The sequence below is a fragment of the Symphodus melops genome (assembly GCF_947650265.1).
Source record: "Symphodus melops genome assembly, chromosome: 22".
Lineage (NCBI taxonomy): Eukaryota > Metazoa > Chordata > Actinopteri > Labriformes > Labridae > Symphodus > Symphodus melops.
The window spans coordinates 17,422,001-17,449,702 of record NC_136712.1 but is presented as its reverse complement, the minus strand read 5'-3'; the positions used below and the strand labels follow the sequence as shown (position 1 = coordinate 17,449,702).

Sequence of the window (27,702 nt, the reverse complement as noted above, 5' to 3'; positions counted from 1 at the left end):
ATGTGTGTGTTAGACAGAGTGTAAAAACTGAATTTCCCCTCGTGGGATTAATAAAGTGTAAATTATTATAAAATATAATCAGTTCGGTGAAACGTAACCCAGATGAAGCTGATTCTGAAACGAGAGTGCACCTTGTTTGTGGCTTTCAGCTGTGGATGCAGAGGTGGTTAGCTTGTGCTAGCGTGCAGGAGTTTGCAGTGTAGGCACAGTCTGTATACACACACACACACACACACACACACACGACGTCCTGCTGTGAGTGTGTGCTTCTGATGGCGATGCGACCAGCAGCAGGTGCTCAGTATGAGAGTTGTTTCAGATTTCTGATTTAGCCTGAACAGTATTTGTTCCCAAAGGATGAAACTTAACGAAGGTTTGTTAAATAATACATTTCACTGTTAGCACGTTGTCGAGGAAATGATCAAGACTCCACACAATAAGACTCCTGAGACTCAGATGGCTTATGTTGATTAAAGTTTATGCATCAGATGAGAAGGCCCACTCATTCAGACATGATTCAACATCACTCTTGAGGTTCAGTGTCATGCTCAAACACAACTGCCAGACTCTTCCAAAGGCTCTGCAGACGTTCAAAAAGACATGATCATTATCAGGGTCGTTGCCACATTGACCCACCGAGACTAATCTGTGACGTCCAGGAGTTTTCAAACATCCTGCAGACATCAGGAAGAGCTGCTGACCCTCTCCAAGCTGTTCTTGGTCTCTACACAAAGCTGAACTGTATCAGGTCTGACACACATCAGGAGCAGTGAATTAACATGACACATGAACTAAGTCGTTACAGAAATTTGATGACACACGTCAACGAGAAAATAACGTTTGCTGTAAGACAACAGGACAAAGTAACCTGAATACGTTTGGAGGCAAAAATGTGTCCCATCTCAATTTATTAAAACTCATGTTATTCAAAACTGAAGTTCAGACCTTCTGACAGGTTTTAAACTGGTTAGTGCAGCTATTAACGACATGTAAACCACCAACTAATTTTAACCATTGCCACCAAACTTAGTCACAACTGTTTGTAACGAGTAAGAAGCTCGAGTCCCGCTGGCTGTGTTTACATCATGTTTACGTGGATGGGACGGCTGGCTCCTCCCCTTGTGTGTAAAGTGTTGGAGGTGTGTTGCTTGAGGAGAGCGGAGGCTTCATTATGGCGGAGGTTTGATTTCATGCTGGTGCTCAAGGGCACATTCTTCCTTTAAACACACTGAAGTACATGGATGTTGTTTGTTATTGAGTATGTGACGCAACAAATTCAGGTCACCTCAGAAGATTCAGGTTGTCTATTCATAGCAGAAGATATCGGGGTAAAAGTGTCGGACTGCATACGCTGCGACAAAGGTGAGGATAAGGGCAATGGGCCGGACCACCAGGATAGCCCCATAGTTTGATCCCCCGCTCACAGAGGTCCAATCGTTGCCTAAAAAAGGAAGAATTCAGTGAGTGTTGTTCTGCATTTGTATAGTTTGCAGCTTTGGAGGCTGAGATGGGAAGTTTCTCAGTTGATGGACGATGTGTGTAGATGAAGACACTTGACTAAAACCTTTTATTTTCAAAGAAGTAACAGCATCAAGGAGCCGTGCCGAGGTTCAGCCTGGGAGAGTCTGAGCAAAGGGAGAGTACTCGGATTTAACCGCTCAATTAAAAACATCTGTTTCCTATTAAGGACTTAAAATGCACTTTCCCATACATCTTCATCTTATCATTAACCTAAGCTAATCTTATTAACCCTCTGGACACAGGGGCCATAATGTGTAATGCACTGTCCTTGTCTTAGATTAACATATTTATATAAAAGTCAATGAACATCACAGCGTTCAGATATCACTACTCATCTAATTGTTGTCTTTTACATTTTAAGAAACCAATACCAACCGTTGTGCCAAAATAATGTACTGTGTGTCAGACCTTTATGAGTTATTGTGAAATGATCCAAGTCCTTTAGCAAACACTTTGTGACTTACATCACAGAGTAAGCAGGAACTTAGAAAGGATGTAACTATACTGTTTGTCAGCAAACAAACCGCGATCAGTCTGATCAGGCCGGCGCTGCGTCAGTACACAGAAGCAAAGCACAACGTCAGCGGCTGTTCTGATCAGCGTTCGAAATCATCGTCAATATCTTTAAGTGCGTGAGGTGAGGTCTTTAATTCTATCCGATGCGTCCAATGCTTCTGACCCAATACTGGTTCTTGTCACGAGTCTGGTCTGGTTCTTTGAATCTTCTGGGCGGATCGTGTAGCGTGACCTGTCTTTGCGAGTAACTCTCTATCTTTGATTCTTTCCCTATAAACGCCCTCCGGGGACAAATGAAGTTTTTTTAATTGAATTGAAGCGTTGGCTCGCAGACATGATGGTGAAGAACGCTGGGTGGAGGGCCAATTGATATTTTTCCGAAGGTCCCAACAGACTACAATTGCCTATTGTTTTTCCTCTTCTTGTGTGTGTGTGTGTGTGTGTGTGTGTGTGTGTGTGTGTGTGTGTGTGTCCATCATTGTTCTTTAAATGGAATTGTAACAACATCTTCCACGTCATGGCAGAGCACTTCAGCTTGGCTTCCTCAACTTAGTGGGTTTTTTTAGTGCCAGAAGGCCAAGATACAAACTATGCTCCGATTTAAACCGGCAGAAGAAGCCAAATGTTCTAGTTGTCTGTAAGAGGTAAAGCTTAACCAAAGAGCGGGACACAGATTGGGGACTTTTAACACCATCGATCATCAATAAAGGGCCTGAATACTCACCGCAGACATTGTTCACACAGGCTGCTCCTGTAGATTCATATGGTTTCCTTCCGTTCACATTACCCCTGTACAGAGACCGATAATCCAAGTTAAATGATTCTTACGAGCCACTTTCAAGTTCGCCAGCTCATTTGAATTAGTGCTCAATGACTCTAGTGATAAGTTGGAAATTGCCTGCATCAAAACGCCTCGGTTTTCATAAATCCTTAATATTTGGAAAAATCCAGTCACATAGATCCAAGAGATCCAATTATAACTTAAGTTTCAACATTGTTTTTTTTAATTCATAGTCAAATTGCATAAAACTTACGATGGAGCATAGTTGCACACAAAAATGACCCCTTCCACAGGACCAAAGCCAGATTCTCTAACTCCGTTTGTGCAGAGATGGGCTGCACATCCGACCTTGTAGCTGCTCGCCCACACAACCTGGGGACAAGGAAAGGGGTAAATTAAGCAATGCATGCTCAAAAGGAAGGAAACGTGAACACACAGTGAAGCGTTCACACCTGGGTGTAGTGGCCACAGACTTTTGTGCAGCCTTGGCTGTTGTAGTCATAATGTTGTTTTTCATCCACCCAACTTTTCGTTGCACTCGTCACATCGAAAGATGATGGTGGGTAACCCGTCCATATGTTCTCTCCTACCGAGGAAAAGGAGGGGTGCGCTCGGCCACGGTTGTGCTCAAACACACACTGTCGTGCCCAGTCTCGGGCTGTAATGGCCAAGTCCTCGTCCCATGTCTGAAAAAAGATGCAGAAACTTCATTTTAAAACAGATAGCTGCTGTGGCCTATATGCATTACATCCATGTGGTGGTAATAAAGGCACCATACACTATAAGCCCCTGCTAAGCTTTGAGAAATAGTGTTTGCATTTGCAATCCTGTTCAAAAGGGGAACTATTAACGCTACAACCGTCAATATGTGGGAAGTAACTGAAAAATAGTCCAGCTGAGACTTTTGTTCGTTTGTTTTTCATTCTCTTGTTCTTTGTTCCCTGCATTTGGTTTGTCCACTTATCTGTGATGTCCACGTCACATTAGAGCATGTGCACCAAGAACAAGACCCAGTGACTTTTCTCAACAGACAAGCTTATTGTTATGTTTTAGCATTCATGCTAGTTCTCAACACAGGAGGCTTTTTAAAAGGAAACAATGACAGTAAAGACAGGAAGAAAAGCAATAAAACCAGGTGAAACAATAAAGAGTAAATGACTATGATAATAATTTCATTGATGAAATCGCAGAAATATATTCAGTCAATTATACACATGAACTGTAGAGCAAAGCCAGCATGATTTGAGGGAACTAGAGAATGAAAAACAAACGAACAAAAGTCCCAGCTGTACTATTTTTCATAAGTAATTCCCATATATTGTAACGGTCACAGGCTGACACAAGAATATTTATTATTTACTATTGATTATGTGACATTACATCACTTAATGAAAAAGTTAACGTCTTTAACTTTTTTCCATTGAGGTGTCTGAGCTCATTTTTCTCTGCAATTCATCACAAGAAAAAAAACACGTTTTTTAGAACTTTAAGTGTCCTACCATATGCAACATGTTACTTGCAGGTGGACTAACAGACGACCGCGCCCTGTTGTGCTCCTTCACACATTCATCGATGAACTTCCTGTCTGTTATTTCTGGCAGAGTAAGTGAACACACGCCAGCCTCCAGGATAACCCAGGCCCACAGAAACCCCTCCAAGATGCAGCCCATGATTCAAAGAATGATTTGCCTGAAGCGACCACACAGAGCCTGAGGTTGTTTGTTTTTTTTAAATCCACCTACATATATCAGACTGTTAAAGGAAGTGGCCTCCTCAAGAGGAACAGGATGTGCTAGAAATGTGTTTTTTTTTTTTTTTAAGTTTGGTTGAAGTTCTCACTCTTTACCACTAAACCCACTAACCCACTATTTGCAGTTTAACATGATTTTTTCTGCAGTCCAAAATGCAAGTTTACCTTCTTCTTCTCCATGTAATTCATGTCAAATGATAAAGACAGCATGGTCTATTGGCAAAGGAGGGAGAAGTAATGCAAAAATAATACACTGATTAAAAACACACACCAAAGCATTTGATTTCAAGTCTTAGTTTATTATGAGAAGTCTCTGCAGTGTTTTGAATTTGGACTGCAGAACCTATTTTAAACACAAGACGTCCGTTACATATTGCTCCCTTGAACTCCCTCACATTACACAGTGTAGTGTCGACTTTGGTTGACTGTTTTAAAGTGCATCAAATACAAAAGGAAAATGTGAATGTGTATAATTTTTCAAAACAAAATACAGCTCCTCCACCTAATGTACTCTGATATAACCTCGTATTCACCGTGTCCCAAGTTTAAATACAGCGATCATCCAATTTAACCGCACTTGTTCACCATATCCCTTTGTCAACAATCATTTTTAAATGTGCTTTATAACTGAGGTTATTAAAACCGATCCCCAATGAACATAAATTTAACATGCAACTTAAACTTCTACAAACCGATTTTAAATATCTTCTTTGACTATGTAGTTACTTACTCACAAAGTGCACATACATACATCCAACATCAGGGGCAGCTTATTGGTCCACTGAATTTACTTCATTTCCTGAAATATTCTCCTGTTACATTAGATACAATGCCACATATGTGTATATATTAAATGAAAAAATCATTTCCCCCTTCATGACAAAAGAAAAGTGTCTAATATGGGGCGCAGATAATGTGGTGGTTAGTATGTTGTAGTATGGCATGTTTGGAGGTTAGTCCTCTCGGCGTGCAGCCCAGGTTCAAACGTTTGTAAATGAAAGTCAGTAGTGGTGTTGATGGTAATAAACGCTTGTTAGAGGGATCCCCTGGGAGTTTTTGCTTCAGGCCCTGACAGACTCTGGAGATGCCACTGGGATTATCAAAAGTGTAAGAGGGAAGAATTGATAAAGATTTAGTCCTATCATTTTTTAACTGAACTTCTCGTTTGTAAATTTACACATTTTCACTTTAAAGTGGATGACACATGGGGCCAATTTAGTTCTAAAATCACTGGTTCAGATTTTTTCGCTGCAACAGACGGATAATAAGCAACTTTAAAGTCATTTTTACAACACTAAAATTGGAGGAAGCCAGCTTGTATTTTATACTATTAGACATTTGTCATCAGTTGCATGGCACTCCACAGTTAATACAAACTTGATGGCACCACTGACTTTCTTATCTTCCTTCTTTTATAGTTTAAACTCCATTAGTGTTGTCAGAGTATAATCTTATCAGGGACGTTGTAATAATTGATTGGTGACTTAAAACAATCAGGAACGTGATCTTCAAATGTGAAACAATCATCTTCATGAAAGTGTACAGTAACTCTGTGTCTCTGGCTCTTCAATTACTGGAGCCTGTTGCAGGAACTGGTCCCAGTCTGGCTTGCGAAGTGGTAGTTCTATCTGGAAGTGGTTCCAGAACCTGGAAACAGACGAGATATTGATATTAGGACACAAGCAAAACTTTACAATCACAGTACCACTCGCCTCCATCTCTCATACTGTATGTGCGCCATTATTTTTAATGAGACTGATTAAGCTGAATCTATATGACATCTTTAATGTCTAGTCTTACTTGTTGTGTTTTCTTTACATTTTAAGTATGTTTTCCGGTTAGCTATATTATATTAGCTTGGACTAGTTTAATGACTTGTTTCTGTGTTACCCGTTAAGAGAGCCACTCGACAAGCCCCTTTGGGTTTAATTGGCTTCTCCAGCACATTTCTTTCAGACATCCTTTTTTGTATTAACCAATCATACTGTCCGTTTTTTGCTTGTATTTTTAATTTGATATATTTTGTTTGTTTTAAGTGGGTTGCACGTTGGTGCAATGGTCAGCTCGTTGCTGTTGCCTAACAGCTTCCTGGTTCATATCCCTGTCATACGTCCCCTGCTATATATATATATATATATATATATATATCTGGTTTGATTATGTTACAGCTGAGAGTTGTGCATAATCATACAAACCGGTCCATAACTTTGCAGACCACATCATCTCCAGAACCCCTTTCATTAATCATGCCTCTCCTGTCCTTTGGCAGCTTTAATTGCTCCCGGTGAAGATTTGCATTGATGTCAAGATTCTGCTCCAGACCTTTACTCCTGCACATCACCACACCCACCCGCACCCAAAGCCTGTCTTCTTCCATTCATCCCACTGACCCGCCCACCTCACCGACATGGGGTGATCTTGCTTTTATTGCCTCTAAAAAATATATATATTGCTGTTCATTGAAAGGACCCCTCCCCACCAACACTGCCTCAATGGAGGGCAGGCCAGTCCAGTCACATCCAACTCTACTACCTGTCTCCTAAAATGAGAGGAAAGCTGGTTATCCCTGGAAAAATATGGACAAATATGTCAACTTCATGGAGGACAGCTCATGGATGTACAGTATTGTAAGGAGATTATCTACCATTAATAATTAACTATATACCTCGAATCTCTTATCATCTTTGGAGTCATCCTGTGGGCAAGTGAAACGAGGTGACAGGTGCTGCATCTGGAGAGCTTGCTGTAAATTTTATAACACTTTTTTATTCTTGCTTTATTACTCCTATTTTCCTCATTTTATAGCTGTATTCCGAGCATAGTTTTGTCTATTATATCGGTTTCGTTTGTATAAGAGCACTCCGCACACATAGAACTATATGCACATGGAGATCATGCAAACTCCACACAGAAAGGCTCCTGTGCGAACCAAGAATCTCCTTGCAACATCACGAACCACCGCACCCAGGGGCACCTCTGGGGTCTGTTGTTGGCCCTTGGCAAACATTCATTGGGGGCCACTCCAATCAGCGTCCATTATTATTTTCACAGCAATAATTGACACTCTGGTTTAAAAAAAAAGATGTCAAAGTTCTGTTCGAGGCATGAAGAGGGGGAAAGGGAAAGATTGAAGCCTGAGGAAGAGCGTTGTGAGTCATTGAGAGTAAGTGCTGTCAGATGGTGATGGGGCCCCAATAGGGAGGTTTCCTACTATCATTGCAAAAATTGCACATTTGAGGCAATGCTGTGGTGTAAAGTCTGTCAGTCGTTGGGGGCCCCAAGCAGCTGCCTGCCTTGCCTGGTGACAAGCAGCACCTCTGCCCACACCACCATGCAGTCCTCTTCTGAATGCTCACATTTATAGATTTCATTGCATTAGCTATGAGATAAAGTGTTTGTACTTGTGGTGGTAGACATCCGGGTCTCGGCTTATGCGGTTCTGGAAGCCTATGTACAGGTCGTCCCAGAGACGGCCGTGCAGCACCACTGATCTCATCACCCCGATTCTATTTTTAATCTGTGAAAGACAGAGAAGATGTCAGATTGCCATGTGTAAATTAACATTGAGTTAATCATTGTTTGCGATGACAAGGCTTTATGATGATGATGTGTGTACTTAATGCAGTTCTCGACAATGTCTTACCTCCAAGTAGGCGTGCTCTCTGTCAGGCCTCTTGGCGGGATAAGACAGATCCATAAAGTCCACCAGGTAGTCATAGCCGTTAGCGATGGGTTCAAAGTTGTCATCTGTCTCAATCATCTTGAATAAACATGTAGTTTAAACACGTTGGCATAAGGAAGCTTGATAACAGTTTTGAAGTTAATGATAAGCTCAATACCCAGGAAATCAGGGGTAGCGCTTCTAAAGAGAGCAGCCAGAGAGATGAGCAGAAAGGAAACATGGAGAGGACTTAGTAGAGACAAACCGTAAATTAATTCCGTCTGCCATCTTAGTTTTGGTACCAACAACAAGCATTTCTTTATAAATACAAACTGTGCGGTGGGTTTATTTTTTTAAATTGTTCATCTATTTTTAATATTATTACACCTTATTATTTTGAGATTTGCATTTTTAGGTTTGAAGCAGGTGGGCGCATTGTAGCTGCTCGCCAGGTGGATCAGCTCCGCCTCTTCGCCTGTTTCTAGACTGATCTAAAGTGAGGTTGAGACAGTCACTTCAACCCTGACACAAAAGTTATCCAATAAGTTTTTTGGAACTAGAGTTTGAGCCATGTCTGGTCTGTTAAATCCTGAAATCGGGGTTTTACGACATGTACTGCCGCCAGTCAGCAGGCGAAGCTCTAAATATTTTTGCTTCACTCCTAATGCTCAGCCCATTGTTGCTGTACAGTCAAATCAGTTCATTTTGCATGACCTTCAAACTTGGAAAAAAAATAAACCCTTTGTTTATTCCAAGCAGGTGAAAAAGATGCAAATAGTCTAAAATGCAAATGATTATCCAGCTATCATGCTGAACTAACACCAATCTACACAACTTCACTTTATTTTTACTTTCAAAAAAATGTAATCAAGGTTTGGGAATTTTATGTACGTACAGATATTAACTTTTGTGCTAACCGTCTCAATCTTTTTACTATCCCAACACTGAAGGTCCTCTCAGACAGGAAGACAGATGTCCCCATTTATGTTGGTGACACATCAAGACCTACGTTTTGGTCATCAAAGAGATGGAGCTCTGTAAAATCCAACAGACTCCTTTTTTCAGACTCTTAGAAAGCAGGTTTCATCAAGAATGAAAGGAAGAAGCTTCTGAATTAGAAAGCTCAGCCTGCGAAATCATTTACATTTTCAAAAGTTGACCAAATGAATAATTTCATCAGCAACCTGAACGAGAGATGCAAAGATGGTTTGAGCAGTCAGTCCATCACTTTGTTCAAAAACCAAAATCTCCACAACTCAACAGATAAACTGCTGTGGATTATTTCTTTAGTCGTCTCCGAAGGATGACTTCTGATAACTTAAATAATCTGCAACTTTTCCTCGAGCTCAATCATAGGTTATACAACTTTAACTCTTCCAACACTTAAAGCATCGCAAACCTGCAAAAGTTATACCACAGCCTCGGCTTTGTGTGTAAAGTTCCTGTCTTTGGGGGGGAGGGGCTTATTTGCTAAACAAATATTATATACATGGTAGAAATCATGTTTGCGTTGACAGGAGGACTCGGCCCCTTCCATCTGACAGCGACGTGAAGTCTGGAGAGATTATCTAACATAACAATGAGCCTGGTCTTGTTACCTGCTCTTTCGTTAATGTTAACAGACAAACAGTAAGGTCCTTTACCTGCTTTTGTAAAGTGTCTCGAGATAACACCTGTTATGAATTGACGCTATACAAATAAAGATTGATTGATTGATTGATTGATTGATCTGTATGTACAGTATTATCAAATGTGCATAGAGTATGTGAAACGGCTCTCGTCTCCTCACACTAAAAACATTCATTGTATGTAGGTAAAGTGTGCATTGGTTTTGGCTTTGGAAATGTTTCAACCTTTAGCCTACATAAACAACGTACAGTATGAGACCATCAAAACAGTCTTTTGTTATTGAGAGGGAGTGGCAGGTATACTTCATTGGTAAAATTCAAAGGGCTCAATATGATGCATTAAAGCATAATGAATGGATGACAAGGCGAAACCCTAAAGCCTTTTGTTGTGTTTGACGGAGTACAACAAGACGGGGGGAAAGGTGACAGGAAATGAGCAGAAAGAGAAGCATGTGCACATATAGACTTTTTGGGTGGGGTTTGTTTGACGAGTTCCCTGCTCTTAATGCTCTTAATCAAGAAACACAGACTCGATATTTTGGGAAGGGACGTCATAACCAAAAACAGAAGTTGTTTATTATAGGCCTGTCCTATCTCATCAACACTCAAACAGTTTATGTTAAGCAGGAAGTGTTTAAATGCTAAAACATTACTACGTTAGCTTTCGCAATTCATTTCTTTTATCTTTTGATATGGGCCCGTATTCACTTTGCATTGTCTTTTCAGTTTCTTAACAATAGAAAAATGCCAAAATATATTGTTTTAATTTTCCTTGAGCATCATTTCCTGAGCCTTATATTTTTCTTTTTTCTCATTGAGTACACTTTTTTTTTTAGCAGTTTCTGCGAGTCAATATGTCTGCTTCCCACATGTCCAAATGAACGCTTCTTCAAGTTCAAACAAGTGGATTGTGTGTAATGAGAAACAAAGGTATACAGTTTATGGATAGGATGAGAGACCTCTTTTTTCACTCGAGCCCCCGGACCCAAACTGTCTGTGCACGCCCCTGCTGCCCCCACAGATAGAAATACTTGTGCATACTTAGCGCTGCTTCTGTGTAAAACGAAGGAAACACCACCATGTCAGCCCCAGACTAACAGAGAGAATCTTAATTGTTGAGTTGAATTACCCGCACAACAAGGTTGTAGTTCTGAAAGCCTGCCCAGGTGTAATAAAACTGGATCCAGCTTCGATGTCTAAATATCTCACTGCCGATGGCACTGTTCAGTTCATCCACAAACAAGTCGAAGTCCCAGCTGTCCTTGAAGATTTTTGCACTGGCAGGGGGATCGGTGATGGCCGCACTGTTTGTTAGCGTAGTGATAGAAATATTAACATGAATAAGGTTACATTAAGTGCATACAGATCTTTTAAAGTGCTGAGAGATCCAAACATGACTTCTCCAAGTAAACTTTTGCTGAACCAAGGCACTTTAAATCCAATTTGCAAGGTAAATGGTAAATGGGGTTCAGCATGTATAGCGCTTTTCTAGTCTTTTACACGTGAGGTCACATCTCGACCGTCTGAGCCACAGCCAATCAAGGGACTCGTTTAATCCAGGACTTCTAATGGCTTATAGTTGTTGTTGTCTGTGATTCTAAATCAGTGTGATATTAAATTGGTTGAAAGTTATAGACAACCTGGAAGTGCAGAAGTAACGCAGTAAGGCCTGTCACATAACAGTGAGTAAACCACAATACGGTCCCACTATTTCTACACTTCAACGCAGAATTTAACATCTTTATAAAGTCGAACAAAACTCAATTTTGTCGTCAATGGCTAATTCATAAGAACTGTACTGTGCCATTTAAAGGATGCAGCTTTTTCCAATCTATCTAATCCTCTTTTTATTTATCTTTAATTTATGTTTTCACTCGGCACTGTAGGGATGGTTCCTAAACTCAGCTGTTTGAACACTGCATTGCACTGATTTGAGTGCGCAGAGTTTTGTGATTTATCGTAAATTAAAACAGTTCAGTTCCCCCCCTACCTCAGTCAGGTATTGGATTAAACACACAGAGTGCTTTAAGCGTTGTCTACCTGTTGGTGGGGTCTTTGAGAGTGAGGCCGAGGTCCAGCACCGCGCCTGGCTTGGGAGTCCATGTCTTGATTTCTGGGGCGATTTTATTGATGAGGGCGTTTAGCTCCTCTGACTTGTTTTTTTCATTGGTATCTTTGATGTACCTGTACACACAAACACGCACAGGTAAGATGCATAAATAAAACTGCATGTTCACTCTGTTCTTAGTCTCAATTGAGTCAAAGTTATCAGCGGATCAACTGCGCCTTTTTCAACCCTTTCCCTGGATTGTTAATCCTGCCCCGCCCTAGCTTTACAATCTTTACCGGTCGGATGGATGAGCCTCCACAAAGTAGCCAGCAAACGGGCAGTAGATCCTGGGCTCCAGGGACTTCACCAGCTGAGCTTTGTAATTAAGCAGCTTCTTCCTTTCATTCTTAATGAACCCTGCTTTCCAGGAGTCTGAAAAACAGAAATACTAGGTAGATTTATTGAATTGTACAAATCTATTTGCTTCTCAAAACACAGCTCCAAAACATGTCTGGCTTCCAGTCTGATAGTTACAGAGATCTGATTGTTCAGCAAGATAACTGGATGTTCCAGTTCCTGCAGTAGTTTAACAGGAAAACAGGATTTCTATATCATCGTGTATATATCACCTGCTTGGCACTGCAGGGCATAGACAAACCATGAAGAGGAACAAAGGCATCACACAGGCAAACAGCACAATACTTCCAAACACCCTTGTGTAGAATTATTTTGGGGATTAATAAAGTATACAAAATAGAAATAAATGGATTTGCTCAGTCACATCAATTCAAGACTTTGTTGTGAACAGTAACACTTTATAATAAAAGAATCAAAATCTCTGTAATCTTGCTTTTCCAAAAATCTGCTATTAAGGTGTGCTCGATTAAAGATCAGGCTTAATTCTGTTGCAGATATAACATTTAATAAGGCGTGAGAACTGCATCTTATAAACATGGACTTTAGCAGAGCTTAAAGTAACATACCAATGCATATGTATAAGGTGGCTGGCACACTAATTCTCTTGAAAGTTTCGTGACTTGGGAAAAAGAGCATTGAAGTCCCAGTGTGGTGCCATGGGAAGAATTGTTGATGCACAGATCATCCAACAAGGTTTCAAAGACAAAATCTGTCAGCAGTTTCTTTATGTGCACTAATAAATCCCTGGTTGTTTGTATAGTTTGCATGGATTATGGTATTGTGCTGATAGGTAAACATTTGCAATGTAAAGTTCACGCTTGAATGACAATAAAGAAAGTCTAAGGCTTGACTTCATGCCAAGTTTTTACTCAGGGACTGTCTGAAAAACATCCATATGAAGTCGGAGTAACACAATTGGCTGTTTGTGTCCACGCATGCAGCTCACTCTGAACAATTGTGTGTGAAAGCCCCATAATAGACTCAGATACTTCTAAACTGTTGTGTGCAGTGAGATGAAAAAGGGAACGCACCATTGTATTTCCCTCCGCTGAAGGTCATGGGGAATCCAGATGCTCCCCCGGCAAAGTCACTCATCATTAGATCCACTTTATTTGGTAGCCTTCCCCCGTTTGGTCTGGTGCAGTCAACGGTGTTCAGGATCATGTGACCTGAAATCAAAACACCTCGCTGTAGGAATGTCTGCCATCTGGGGGAGGGGCTACTGCCCTTTGTGATGTCATAAAGGGAACATCTCAAAACGGCCTGTTTGAGGACACATTTTCTGAAGGGGGGCAGGTAAAACACAGATAGGATGGACTTTTCTCCTCATTGGGGGGGTTTGTTGACCGACTAGGGAAACATGGTGTTAGGGAAACATGGTGGAGGGGGTTTCATTGAGAAGAGTGAAGAAATTGTCATAGATCACAATATTGTCACATATATTGGTCTGGAGCCTTAAGGCAACATCCATCAACCACTAAAAACAAGATTTGCATGTAGAATATTGATTAAAATAAATGTTTTCACTGTTGAACTCAAATAATTATTGTCAGAGAATAATCACTGAGACGCATGTACCTTTATAGTCCAGAATGATGCAGGTGTCCATTTCAGGATGTACGCCGTCCATCATGATCATAAATCTCAGGTGCTCGTCAATCTAATGGAATCAAGGGACATGTTAGTGTCAGTTGGAATATTTGTCATCAGAGTTCTGAATTAATTTTTCTTTCATGTTGTCACTTTTTATTAACCAGATGTGCCTCACGTTTTGCCAGACACCGAAAGGGACGACGTTGATGTTGGTCAGCTTGACTTTGCTTTGCTCCAAATCCCTTTTGCATCGAGACAGAGGAAAGCCCACGTCACAAAATAGATGCACTTTGAAAGACTTCATAGTCGTTGATGTTCTGGATTTAAAAGAGCTCAATTTCTTTACTCACCAAAAGACAGGTCTTGACGTGTCACCGACAAAAATGGGGATGTCTGGCCTCCTGTCTGAGAGGACCTTCAGTGTGGGGTAGCTAAAAAAGGTAGGAAAGGATAGATCCCTCAAGGACATTCTGCATTCTTTAACAAACTGTTATCTGCAGCACACAAGTTGATATCTTTAGGTTAAAGGGCCATTTAAGGACAGAAAATGAAGTGATAGCAGTTAGATAACAAAATAATTAGATGTTGATAAATTGAGGTTTACTCAGTTTACTCAGTAAAGCCGATCCCAATAACAAAATAACTAGATGTTGATAAATTGAGGTTTACTCAGGGCTTCAAGCCGATCCCAATAACAAAATAAGGACCTACTCTGTGCTTTTATCTGTGACATGGCTTATTTGCTCTTCTCTTTGAGTCAATACACAATTATCACGTACTCATCTGACATTAAATAAACAAATACCACATTCACATTGTAGGGCATGAAGTATTCAGGCACTGTGCTGGATCTCCAGCATGAGGTGGTGATTAAAAAAAAAAAAACGTGGGAATTTGTTGTGAATGCACTTCATCGAGTTCATCTGCCAATGTTTTGCAAGTAACGCAGCTGTCTTTCTCAACCTAGAGTAATAAACGTTACTCTAGGTTAATCAGAAACTTAGTAGGGCGGGTTTAGGCAACACTCGAGCTGTGGGATCTAGCAATGCAGCACGTTATGCAAGGCGCGCAGGTATGTTTCCCGCCCATTTGAATCTGTACGCCTCACGTATGTCGCAAGACTGTACAATAAGAACTCTTCCCACACGTAGATCATCTGTTGTGATAGCAGGACTTGAATTTATTAAAATGGAAGTTTTGCCGCGTTGCATTGAGCCACTGAAAACAATCGGTACGCTCAGTGCGGACGCACTGTAAACGTGCATGTGCAGGCAGGTGCGTGTGTGCCTGTTTTTTGAATTTGATAAATACACCAAAAAAAAAGAAAGATCGATCATGTCTTCACTCCTTGACCATGTTTCAGAAAATAATCAAATTCTGGATTATGTTTAAATGTTTATATTATTATCTTACTAGTACGTACAGCATCCACACCAAATGAATTTCACAATAAATGCTAAATTGTATATTGTGGAGTATAAGTGGAGGTATAAGTGCTGGTTGTCTGTTTTTTTGGGGGAAATAAAAGTACAACATACAGTATATACATGTAATTTACCTGAGGTGGTCCGAGTGCATGTGACTGATGTAGATGAAATCAGCTGAACACATTCTGTCCAGACAGTCTGCTGGGGGCTCATGGATAAGCCACCAGCCTCGGGCGAATGCAGGACCCATCAACCATGGGTCGCACATGAATCGCTTCTGACCCAGCTGAAACTCCATGCAGGCATGGGCCATGAATGTCACCTGTGTGTCATCATAAGAAAAATTAAAATGCAGGGCTCTTGAGAATGGCAAATAATGTGCCATAATTCAAAATTTTGCTTTTCAAACAGTTGTTATTTTCAGGTATGACTGCACACATGTTTCATGCATCAATTTCAACAGCCTTTTATTTGAAATATATTATCAACCAGGCTTTACTTTTACTTCTCCTTCCTGGAGCTCCTGAGGATCTCGGGGGTCAGCTAACCAGGGGTCCGTAGGGCTCAATTCAACCAGCTGAAGTCCCCCATCATCCAAAATCTCCACCTCTGTGCGTGAAAAAGCTTATATTGTAGTATAATAACACCACATAAGATATAAAAATCAACTATGTGAACTTGAAGACTTCTCAGTAAATCTCAAACACATAGAGGCCATTTTTCATCCCAGCTTCCACAGAAACATTTAGTACATTAATTAAGCGTTAATGCTCCTCTACATGAAACTAAAAGGGAACTGCATTTTTTTTAACCTTGACCCTCAGTTTATACATTTTAGATTAAAGATGACTCATTTAGCTGACAGCTGCCTGATGCGTTGCAATAGACCATATTTCCACGACGGCCATGTACGATGTCACGCTTAGGGTATTTCAGCACAAAGCCTCCATCATGTTGAAACATGTCTTTGTGTATCGATACACGGATCTCCATCTAGACATTACACATTTTGAAGGACATTGAATGTGCTGATTTTTCTAGACTAACCCTGGGCTTTAAATAGACAGTTTGGAGTCTACTGAAGTGGCGTTTTAGGTACGTGTCCATAGTTTATTCGACTGATCCTGTGAGAAGCCAGCAGGAAGGCTTCATTGAAAAAAACAAACAGTCAGAGTTGTGGCAGGGAAGCTGATATATACAGTACATATAGCTGCAGACAGGGACTGTTTTACCACGTTATATTATCTAACTTTGTGGAAAAACTGATTCAAAGAACCACCAAAGAACTTTTCTGTTTAGGGCCCCAGCACTAACCGATGAAGGAGTCATAATGATGTTGTTTTTTTTAACTTGTAATCACAGATCATTAAAGCGAGTTTAAAGCAAGCATGAACTCACCAAGCTCGTCCTGCAAAAAGCTGTCCGGTGGATTCACATATTTCATTGATGACACATTCAACTTCCAGTTGTGTTTGGTGCATTTAACAGTCCTGTCAGGGCAGAAAACAAAAAGGTCCTTTAAAAATATTTTTGTTGCTGTTTATTAAAGTATATTTTGGCATCAATGTTTTTTTTATTTATTTATTTTTTACATCTGTCAATTTTGAAGAGGAAATATGTGAAGGAATAGTGTAAAACTTGCACCTCAAAGCATCAGGTTAAGGAGTTGAACCTGTGACCAGTGAGAAAAGGACTGTAGTTTCTGCTCATGGTGCTCCTGCTCTAGCTGAGCTAAAGCAGCACATGAAGCATGAAGTATATTTGAAGTATTTGTAAGGCTGTTATGTTTTGGGTTATAGGTTTTATATCATTTATTGTGGTATCATATTTAGTAGGAGGGTTACGGGGTGAGTGGTGGTGTGGAATTTATTAACTCACCTGTTCATGTTTTGTTCTTGTGGGAAGAGAGAGAGGGTGAGCTGGGTCGCCATATTTTTTGTCGACCGCTATCTCTCATGCTATTGTTTGTGTCACTGTGATTATGAGTTAAGACACTTGATCATAAGGTTGATTATATTTTCTTTTTGTTAATAAAAGGTCAAACTTATTTTACGCATCACAGTATTGTTTTGGACAACGCGTCTGACAAGATATTAGGCCCATCTTTAGTCTCTCAGCGACGTATCCATTCCATGAGTTGATTCATAGCTGCCCTAGCTTAAGACTATTTTAGTCAACAAATTTTCTTTATACATTATTTAATCTAACCATCAAGGCTATTCTGGCAACAATGACATTCATATAATTTACAGACATTGTGATGAATTAAGCCCCTGAGTATACTTGCTTTTAACTACTCAAAGCATGACATCAGCATTGGATATCCTGCGGTTGTTTGGAGCGTTGTGCACAACAATGGCGGAAAGTTAACACATCGAGTCCACAATTACCAAAACTATGAAGTGGCAATGCCGTTGCATAGCGTCCAAAAATATGTGCCAAAATAGCTCATCTCTGCTTCAGTGTTTCACACCGTCTGATTTATGTGATGCTCCCTCGAGTGGAAGTATGTAAATATTTACGTTCCAGACGCAGCAGGTTGTCCACCTTAATGCTTGGTTCAAAAGCAAAAATATTTGAGCGCTTACGCAAAATTATTCTTGATGACTTGCTGAGTCCAGTAACGCTGCTAAAAACGAGACAGCGATGCGGCACAACTTAATGTTACATCGCAATCTGTTTCCAATAGTATCAACCAGGATGTACACTCTGCTTCTGGCTCGGTCAGTCTTTCTTTTTCTTTTCTTGGCTTTATCTTCATCTTTGCCTCAGACATGATATCAAACAGTACAGAGACAGGCGAACTCGCTCGTCTTTAGCTGAAGGCTAATGTGTAACTTCAGATCTGTAAAACTGCATGCAATCCTTATAAAGTGACTGCGGTCTGCTGCCAATATTATGTAGTGCATTCAGGTGACTGGGGCGCTCTGTGGACATGGGAGAGACGTCATATTCTACCTGTTGAAAATTATCGTGCTATCAGACCAACCTTTGAAACTGGTAATTTAAGTTGGAAAAGTTAGATACTGGTGCTTTAGAATTAATGTAATGGAGTCCCTTCCAAGCTCCTGTCCTGTTAACTGTATTTGGGAATCGTTTCTTTCTGTATTTCGCCAACAGCTAACTAGCAAACTAACTGTCAGAGCTGTTTCTTAAATGGGCATGCTTGGCTGGTAACACTTCAGGTAAAGTGCAGCACCTCAATGGATTCTGAGGCTTTTCATAAAACGACCTAACTAATAACAACTTGTCTGACTTTGACAGTCCTTATCACTTAGCCTTTGGTCAGCTATCAGCAGGCAGCTCTTCATGATAAAAGCTCCAATCCCTTAACAACAGATATCTTTATAACCCACCTGCCATCCAGGTCTTCGATGTCCTTGATGAATAACCCTCCTTGGTGTTTGCATTGGTTCTTGCATGCTCTGAAGCCGTCGTTGCTCTTGTATATGATGTAACATTTCCCGTCCTCTTGGCATTTCTTAAAATTGATTCCCTCTTTGAGTGAGCCAACCGCTTCAGCATCCAGTGTGAGCAACGTCTTCGCATTTTGAGAAGTCATCTTACCTAAAGACACAAGATTAGTTCAACATGTTTTGCACAGTTAATGAACTCTATTTTACAACATCTTGCCCTGCTTCCTCCTGGCAACAGAGGTTTGTGACCCTGTAGAAACCAGCTCTCTCAGAAAGGTCCAGTTTGGTGTGTGCGTCTCTTTAAATGTAATTACTCCTTAACTAGCCAGAATAAAAATGGCAGACCTGCCCAAAGTTTTGCCCAAGGGCCGGTTGTTGTTGTTTTTTTTACACCAGAATCCCACTATGACATCACAGGTAGAGCACATTTGAAACAGAGCAGTTTCCCCTGTGTTTTAAGACCTATGGACCACAAACGAAGGACTGGATGGGTTTATTTCACATTTTTGGTCAGTAGAGACTGAGATTACCCAAATAAAGGTTGAAAAACACTGTAAAAGGATTTTTCATAATATAAAGGAGAAAAAAAAAGTTACGCTAGCCCCAATGTGCCCAATGCCCCCCCTCCCCCACCCCACCCTCGATCATTACGTCTGCCCGTGTCTTGAGTCTGACGCTCTTCCACTTTCTCTATTCACTCACAGACAGCTCATTCCTATTGATTTTTAGTGACTTTCACTGGCGAACTTTGATTTTCACAGGAATTATGCATGAGACGATAAGCAGGGCAACAAGGGTGGGTGCTGTCACATGGGTTCCCATTATCGAGGTTTCCAACTGTTATTGCAAAATTCACACACTTTTAGCCACTGCTGCGATGTTGGGTGTCCATTCTAAAACCTCTGCAAAGTTTTAAGTTTTCTTAATGTCCAGACATGGTTTACAATGTGATAAGTGAATGGTGTTTAATGTCAGACACAGGGATGGTCTTTTGATACTGGAGCTGTGTCCAAAGCAGAAATGGCCGCCATGGCTTCTAGGGACACTATAGGGTGGAGTGACCTCACACTCTTGTGTACACTATATGCTATTTCCATTATTTTGCATGAAGGAGTGTTATGGAAAATTTTACTCCATGTGTACTATATGCATTGTACGAAGGTATCATAGAATCTGTCATATAAAATGTATCTGAAATGTCTTAGAATACTACATGCACAGCCTATCGGGTGTTTTGTTTCCCATCATTTTGTTCCCTTTATTCTGTTTCTCACCATTTGTACATGTGGGAAGAGTCACCCAGGCTCTTTCTCACTGGACTCCATCTCCTTCTCAGCCTTGGGAGATGGTAAATAGTCATGTAGTCTCTTCTCTCACACTAGGGGACAGATCGTGCCCTGCCAGGTGGGCAGTGTCTCTATGTGGCGTGATGGGGAGTGATCTGTGTAATGTGATGGAAATGTATAAGTATTCATGTTTGCCTTTTCTCGGGGCCTCTTTCTCTCCTCACCGAGTGAGAGAAGGGTCTTTGAACGCTTATCTTGCCTTAGAATAAATGTTCATTGAGACCAGATCGATCTTGGGGTTATTTTCTGAATAGATCTTCTCACTCTTTATTTTCACTCTTTGGTAATGGGAAAAATTCCACAACAATTTGCCGTTGTCGGCAGGATCCAGCGAGCTGCTACACGAGGGAAACGGGTGAACGGTGCTTGGCCAGCCTGAGGAAAGAAAAAACTCAGTCCACCTGTTTGAACAGGGGAGCCGGAATCTTGTTTCCTGTGTCTACGGCCGCCTGGACTTGATCCGAGAGAATACTGGGTGAGATACTATTCAGATTATATTACAGACTCTCCGGGAAAGAGACTGATTGCTGAATAGGTAGTATTCAGCGGGGAGTGCTCTTACGATTTCAAGCACTATAAAATCTGGAAATCAGGACTTTCCAAAGGAAAATTCAAAGTGCTCTTAGTATTTCAAGCACTACAAAATTTGGGAATCGGGAATTTTTCTTGGAGACTCAGTGCCCTTATGATTTCGACACAATAAAAGTAGGAAATCAGGACTTTCCAAGGGAAAATTCAAAGTGTGGGAATTTTCTCGTGGACAGTCAGTGCCCTTAGTATTTCGGCACGATAAAATTAGGAAAGCCAGCAAGAGACGTCTTGACTGTAAGATGGGGTCCGGATCCACTAAAAGTCATGTGCCTTTCCCCGACAGTCCAGTGTGTAATATTATGGGGGAAAAAACAGCAAAAAAGGAAAAAAAAACAAAAAACAAATACGGTGAAAAATGTTTGAATGTCTGAATGAGTGGATGAATGAATATGGATTTCCAGAGGGAAGTTCGTTGAGCTTAAATCAGTTAAAATAATAAATAAAATACAAATAATAAATACAGTATAAATACATTAAAAAAAAAGGTAAAGATGAAAGTTAGGAAAGATTTGGAAAGATATGGGAGTCATAGCAAATGCACGAGAATGTGGAAGACTGCATTGAGACTCGCTGCAAAAGGGAGAGAGAGAGAAAAAAGGTCATGTAAAAGAATGGCAGAGGGACGAGTGTAAAGTGGGAATGTAACTGGAAGAAAAAAACAGTTCAGCCCACCTCCATATAGGTCTAGTGATACCTCACGCCTGTCTCCTTATGCCCCATTGCAACTCATGCGACTCGGACCTGGACTCCTACCCTCCCATGCCGCTGTCCCTGCCGCCATTGGAACCAGGCCGGCCGGAACCAGACGACCAGCCTCCTCGCCGTGGTCAACAGGGCCCAGCTGACGGTTCTTCAACATCGCAACGTTATGACAGCCCTAACACTGCCAGCTCCAGACCAAAGAGCAAAGCATCCGGATTGGAATAACACAGACACTGGAATACAAAGCTGCTGTTGCTACTCTGACCCGAGACCTGAGAGACAAATTCTTCAGAAACACTGACACCAGCGCTATCAGGAGTGTTATGCAGCCCAGAGAAGCAAGCTGCTGATTTCCTGCATTGCCTGACGGAAGCCTCTAACCGTCACTCAGGCCTCCTCTGCAACCACATTATGGATTATCTGAAGTTGCGGGGCAGACAAGCATGTTGTACATAAGATGGTGTCATGGTGTAAGGTATGGAGAGCTCCAAAGACACGCTCAGGACGTGGTGAATGAGCGAGAAGGGAGCAGAAAGACAAGAGAGACACTGTTGGATAAGGCTAGGCTCACCATGGACAGTGGATCTACCCATGTCCAGGGCCTGTCCCAAAGACACGGATGCGAAGGGGGCCGAGCCCTTGACTGACATTCTGACGTGTGCTATTTCTGCCGGCGACCTGGCCATTGAAGGGACATTTGCCCGCCACGAGGAGGAGCTGAAGGAGGAGCCACTGGTGGGGACGGACGGGAGGTTGGGACTCCAGGTGCGGACGTCAACCCTTTTGCTGAGGGTCCTGCCCAGGGGCGTGAGATACCACGCGCACACACACACACACACACACACACACACACACACACACTGCTACACTCTGAAACGGCGCCTGCTTCTACTGATTCACATAGGTTACACACACAGGAGGCCTTAACACACTTAGAGTTACAAACACAACCCCTGCCAGAAACATGTTTATTTACTTATTTTTAGGAACTTTTGTTTATTTACTTATTTTGGGTACTTATGTTATTTTGATTCTCCCGCATTTCAAAACCTACCTGTGTTTACGATGATAGAAATTTTGGGAAACTGGTTAAATTTATGGTTGATTTTGAGGCTACTCATTCTGTGATCACAGATCACAGATCTATTTTGTCTACCCAAATTAGATACAGTGGCAGATATATCTATCCTATATCTGCCTCTGGGGAAACCATAAGAGAAAGGGTTTCTAATCTAAAGATTTTCAGCTACGTCTTTCATTTCTGGTTTTTCATCATAGAAATAATGATGATGATCCTGACACGTGTTACAGCTGTACAATGGGCCCCTTTTGAACTGAAATATATCTATGAGTTGAGACGACTTACTGACTTACACTGTACCTCTCATGCGTCTCACGACTTTGACCACGTTTATGGAAAACAATGGTGCAAACAATCCTCTGACAGACTGACTCTAACATTGTTTTGGAGCTCCCACGTGGCTGCTATCTGTGTGTCCTTGATGGAGCCTCAGGAAGAGTTGTTTAGAGTTCACAGTTTCTCTCTGCATGTTTCTTCCTGAAGCTGAGCGCTCCTTCGAGCAATTGTTTATATTTTAGCTAATTGTTATTGTTTAAGGTTTATTTTGTAGAGAGAGAGCACAGTCTACTGAATTAAATTCCCTGGGTGTTAAACATACCTGGCCAATAAAATTGATTCTGATTTAAACAAGCCCTGTCTCAGTCGCCACCTGCCTCGGGTCTTCCTGACCCCTCCTGTCCTGTTGTTCAAACGTTGGATGTAAAGGGAGGATTTCTCTCTTCTGTCTTGTTATAAATGGATGGTGATAAACTCCCCTCGGTGGCCTACTTTTCATCCAAACTTGACCCTGTGGCTGTGGAACTTCTGAGGTGTTCAGAGCGTTCCTGTGTGGCCACCATTGGAGCCGTTGCCTTGACTATCTTGTGCCTCCCCTTGTGGTTGTCCCTTTGGGGGAGACCTTGTCACTTCGTCTCAGACAATACCTGGCATTTGGATTATTGCCCCATACCACTCCTTCTAACGGCTTGCTGATTCCCTATCCCGCCTCAGTTCCACTTCCGTTTTCCTACTGTGGAAAAGCAACAACACTCAACCTTTTCACTGGAAAAGAAATTACTCAGACTTTCAATCTTACCCCCGGGGTAAGAATGGGTCGGAAGTTATTATGTTCTTCGTGATCGTCACACCTTTACTGCACCGACTAATGCTTTTTGTATTCGATCTCAATCAGTGTACATGTAAAAAAATAAATAAATAATAATAATAATGGTCTCAACCTCTCTGTTAACCCTTCTGTCTGTATTACTCATCAAGACCCCAAAGGCACATATTTGGGTACCATTGCAGGAGGTAATATCCCTCTTAATGACTCTTTCTTCCTTCTATGATAAAGTTGCTGTTTATTGGAGTTGTTCTAGTGATTTTGGTTTCATCTCGTTGTGTTATTCCTGCACCAGAGCTCGGGTTCAGCACCTAGAGAACCAAACTGTTCAACATCAACTCCTTTCCATGACTTCCCCTGTTGTTAAGAATTGTGAGAGTCCAGCAGCGACAGTGATGATGAAGAAGACTATAATCCGTAAATATTGATATGCTGTACCTTTATGAAGTTTTGACTTGAAGTCATTGTCATTGTAATTACGGATGTTTGGTTTACTGTGACTGCACACAATTTTCCCAAGTATCATATGGTGTGATTAACATTTAATCAAAAGGGAGGATTGTTATGGAAAATTTTACTCCATGTGTACTATATGCGTTGTACGAAGGTCTCATAGAATCTGTCATATAAAATGTATCTGAAATGCCTTAGAATACTACATGCACAGCCTATCGGGTGTTTTGTTTCCCATCATTTCGTTCCCTTTATTCTGTTTCTCACCATTTGTACATGTGGGAAGAGTCACCCAGGCTCTTCCTCACTGGACTCCATCTCCTTCTCAGCCTTGGGAGATGGTAAATAGTCATGTAGTCTCTTTTCTCACACTAGGGGACAGATCATGCCCTGCCAGGTGGGCAGTGGCTCTATGTGGCGTGATGGGGGAGTGCCCTGTGTAGTGTGATGGAAATGTATAGAATGTATTCTGAATAGATCTTCTCACTCTTTATTTTCACTCTTTGGTAATGGGAAAAATTCCACAACAGGAGGCACGCTGACGCTTGCTCACGCTTGCTCATGCTTGCACAGCCTGCATGAGCTTACATGACGCCATAACTTGAAACGTTCTAGGATCACAGCACTAGCTAGACTATACTTATTACCAAGAAAGAAAGCAAAAGTAAGCACCATGTTATTTCTATTTGTAGCTTTAAGCAATGTTGGAATATTTTTTTATTTTCTTGGGAGGCTTTTTAAAATCTGGCCGGGGACAACAGGTGAAAATTAGTGTTTTGACTAACTCTGGTATATTTACAGAAATGCTTTTTAATATGCACCGTCCCTGTAAAATAAAAATAAAACATAAATAAAATATAAAAGTCAAACTGATTAAACAGAACATCCTGTCTTCGTTTCACAGTTTGAACACATCAACAAAAATGAAATAAAATGGGACTCAGTTTCAATTTCTTGCGAATCACACATCTCACAAAGTCTGTTTTGTACTGGAATATTATTGAATCGACCGACTTCAGTGGCCAGAGGGAGAACATGGATCTTTCATGGACTTAATGTCACAGCACAGATTATTCATGTAAATAGACTTCATATTCACCACCTCAAAGCTTGAATAAAGCTCATTCGCCCATGGAAAGTTGTGTTTTTTGCTCCACAGAAATACTGTCTTATTTGCTCCTCTGCCATTTTGATTAATCAATTCCACAATCGGATCATTTCATGTTTTCAAAGTACCCTGCTTGGCACCCAGCCCAGGTCTATGAGCAAATCGTATCGATGTATAGCTCTATTCTGTACACTATCTACATGTTTATGATTCTTTGACAGCCCACACCCCTTCAGTGTAATTCAGTATGGGAGATACACATGCAGGGTGTAGGTAACATATCCAAGGTCCTTAACATACTTTCAGTTTATTACAGACCGATACCACGGCCGGGACAGCCTTGTGCACAAAGCTGTTTTAGCCAAAGACAAGAGGAAAGAAGAACAACATCACCTACTCTCTGCTTATTTGGGTGTTGTGTAAGTGTCTTTAGATCACGCTCTATCCGTGTGCATTTATGTGTCACGTGAAACTATGTGTAGCCGAGTGAACCAGAAACAGTTTAAATGGGTTTAAGGTGTTTTCAAATACAAATATGATACACTTTGGCCAATGTGACTGTACGAGCTGCATCTGCGCATTGAGGTAGCGCTGTTCCTGATGGATGGATGGATGGATGGATGGATGGATGGATGGATGGATGGATGGATGGATGGATGGATGGATGGATGGATGGATGGATGGATAGATAGATAGATAGATAGATAGATAGATTTTTTGTAGATCATGGAAAACGTGCTGAGTTCATGTGTTAGCCGCCGTGCTGGGAGACAGACTGAACAGCGGTTTATGAAGTGGTCTGATTTTAAAGTTGTGAGCAAAAGTACATATACTTAGTGTCTTGCTAACTGTTCTTACTAAGTGCATACTTTATGCGTCTTTTGCCTTAGAGGAGAGTTATGCGGTTTTGAGATCCAGGTGTGTGTGTGTGTGTGTGTGTGTGTGTGATTTTATTTTATTTTTTTGATGCTATATATGCTGCATTTTTTGTCCATGTGAAACTGTTTACACTGTTACAGTGAATACAGAAAACATCTCAAGATAATGTGCATTTAAGATGTGCATTTTGAAAAAACAACAGTAGCAGGAACAGACGTTTTGGTTTCATGCTGGTTCTCAAGGGCAACATCTACTGGATCAGAAAGTCCCACATTCTTCCTTTAAACACATTGAAATACATGGATGTTGTTCGTTATTGAGTATGTGACATAATAAGTCAACTGGAATAAGGTCCACGTGTAACAGAGTGAAAGGAGGGCAAACTTCAGTCACTGAATCAATTTGCTGCTGGTGATAGTGTTCTGGGACGAGGACAATAGGCCAGTTAAATGTTGTTTATCCTGTGACATCCAAAAGGTAATAAATTAAAAAAAAACGTTATACATGAAGATAAGCCAGCCAGTTCAACAGTCTGAACCGTTTCAGATTCTTCCTTTCAGCTTGTTCTTTCAGATTGCTGAAAGAAGCTCTGCCAGTTGGCCCAGACCCATAGCGTAATGGTATGAGGTTGTCGTCCAAGCTGCCAAAAGTTCTAACATTTTTCATAAAAGTAATATACCGACAACACAGCGCTGCACCGAAGTCCCATAACGTCATTAACACAAGCTAACAGATTCTTGCGAGTGGAGTTGGTGAAATAAAGAAACACACAGAGACAAAGGAGGTAAGGAGGGAGACAGAAAGATGAAGAGACATAAAAAGAAAAAAAGGAGAAATGAAACATTATACAGAAGCCTCACGCTGGCTTACAAGAAACAAACTTTCTTGTGACTTACTCGCAATTAACTCTAATTAAGTTTGTCAAAAGACAAACATCCCAGTGCAGAGTCCAGCATTGTAAGGTCTGTCCTCACTGTGTGGAGTTACTACAGCACTTTGACACTTTAATACTCCCAACACTTAAGCACTTTATGCACTTTTAATTCTAATGATCACGTTATACTTGGTCGTACTAAACAAAATGAAACAGCCACTCTGTAGACTGGTATATATAAGTGTCTCTGTTAACTAGGGTACAGTATAAGTTGTTGTGTTGTCATTCTTGTTGTATCGGTTTTGTATGTTATCGGTTTTATGTAACTTTACCACAAACCTGCCAGCGTAGTACAAATGGAAATCAGCCTCTGACATATTTACTTCTGTATTTTCATCAGTCCCTATTTAAAAAACGAAATAAGAGGAGAAGATAACGGAGGCTTTACAATCAACCTTCTGAAACCTAGAACGGTACATTATAGACCAATGGTTCTTAACTTTCTAACTTCAGGACCCACGACCAACTCCTTCATGAAATAAAGGGAACCCATATTTTTAAACAGTCAGATTCATGCAGTGGTAACGCCCTTTTATGTAGAATCTTGGTTTTACATAACTTTGGATCTTCAACGTGTCAAGAACACACTGACACTAAGTTTGTGATGATTCTGCCTCGCCTCAGAAATGTACGTATTAAAGTGCCTATCCTGTAGCAGACAAATCTCCTGCTGTTTAAAGTCAATCATCTCTTTTGTTTCAACATTACTGTAAACTGTTTCTGATACTAAAGTTCCAGTCGTTCTC

General features: G+C 41.0%; 2 protein-coding genes across 2 annotated transcripts; both read right to left on the bottom strand.

Moving 5' to 3' along the window:
- Window positions 1-1,289: 1,289 nt before the first annotated feature.
- On the bottom strand, window positions 1,290-4,624 carry glipr1a (GLI pathogenesis-related 1a). The gene is made up of 5 exons (XM_079335214.1): window positions 4,318-4,624; window positions 3,271-3,504; window positions 3,072-3,190; window positions 2,762-2,826; window positions 1,290-1,441 (listed from the first exon to the last, which is right to left on the bottom strand). Exons 1-5 carry the CDS (start codon window positions 4,486-4,488, stop codon window positions 1,305-1,307), a joined length of 726 nt encoding a protein of 241 aa, XP_079191340.1. The 5' UTR covers window positions 4,489-4,624; the 3' UTR covers window positions 1,290-1,304.
- Window positions 4,625-5,581: 957 nt separating this feature from the next.
- cmah (cytidine monophospho-N-acetylneuraminic acid hydroxylase) lies at window positions 5,582-19,115 on the bottom strand. The gene is made up of 15 exons (XM_079335034.1): window positions 19,106-19,115; window positions 18,701-18,911; window positions 16,743-16,834; window positions 15,844-15,953; window positions 15,476-15,666; window positions 14,268-14,348; window positions 14,093-14,159; window positions 13,903-13,984; window positions 13,356-13,493; window positions 12,204-12,339; window positions 11,898-12,041; window positions 10,987-11,161; window positions 8,212-8,328; window positions 7,970-8,085; window positions 5,582-6,215 (listed from the first exon to the last, which is right to left on the bottom strand). The coding sequence occupies exons 2-15, from the start codon at window positions 18,904-18,906 to the stop codon at window positions 6,098-6,100; spliced, it is 1,773 nt and encodes a 590-aa protein (XP_079191160.1). The 5' UTR covers window positions 18,907-18,911; window positions 19,106-19,115; the 3' UTR covers window positions 5,582-6,097.
- Between the last annotated feature and the right edge of the window lie 8,587 nt (window positions 19,116-27,702).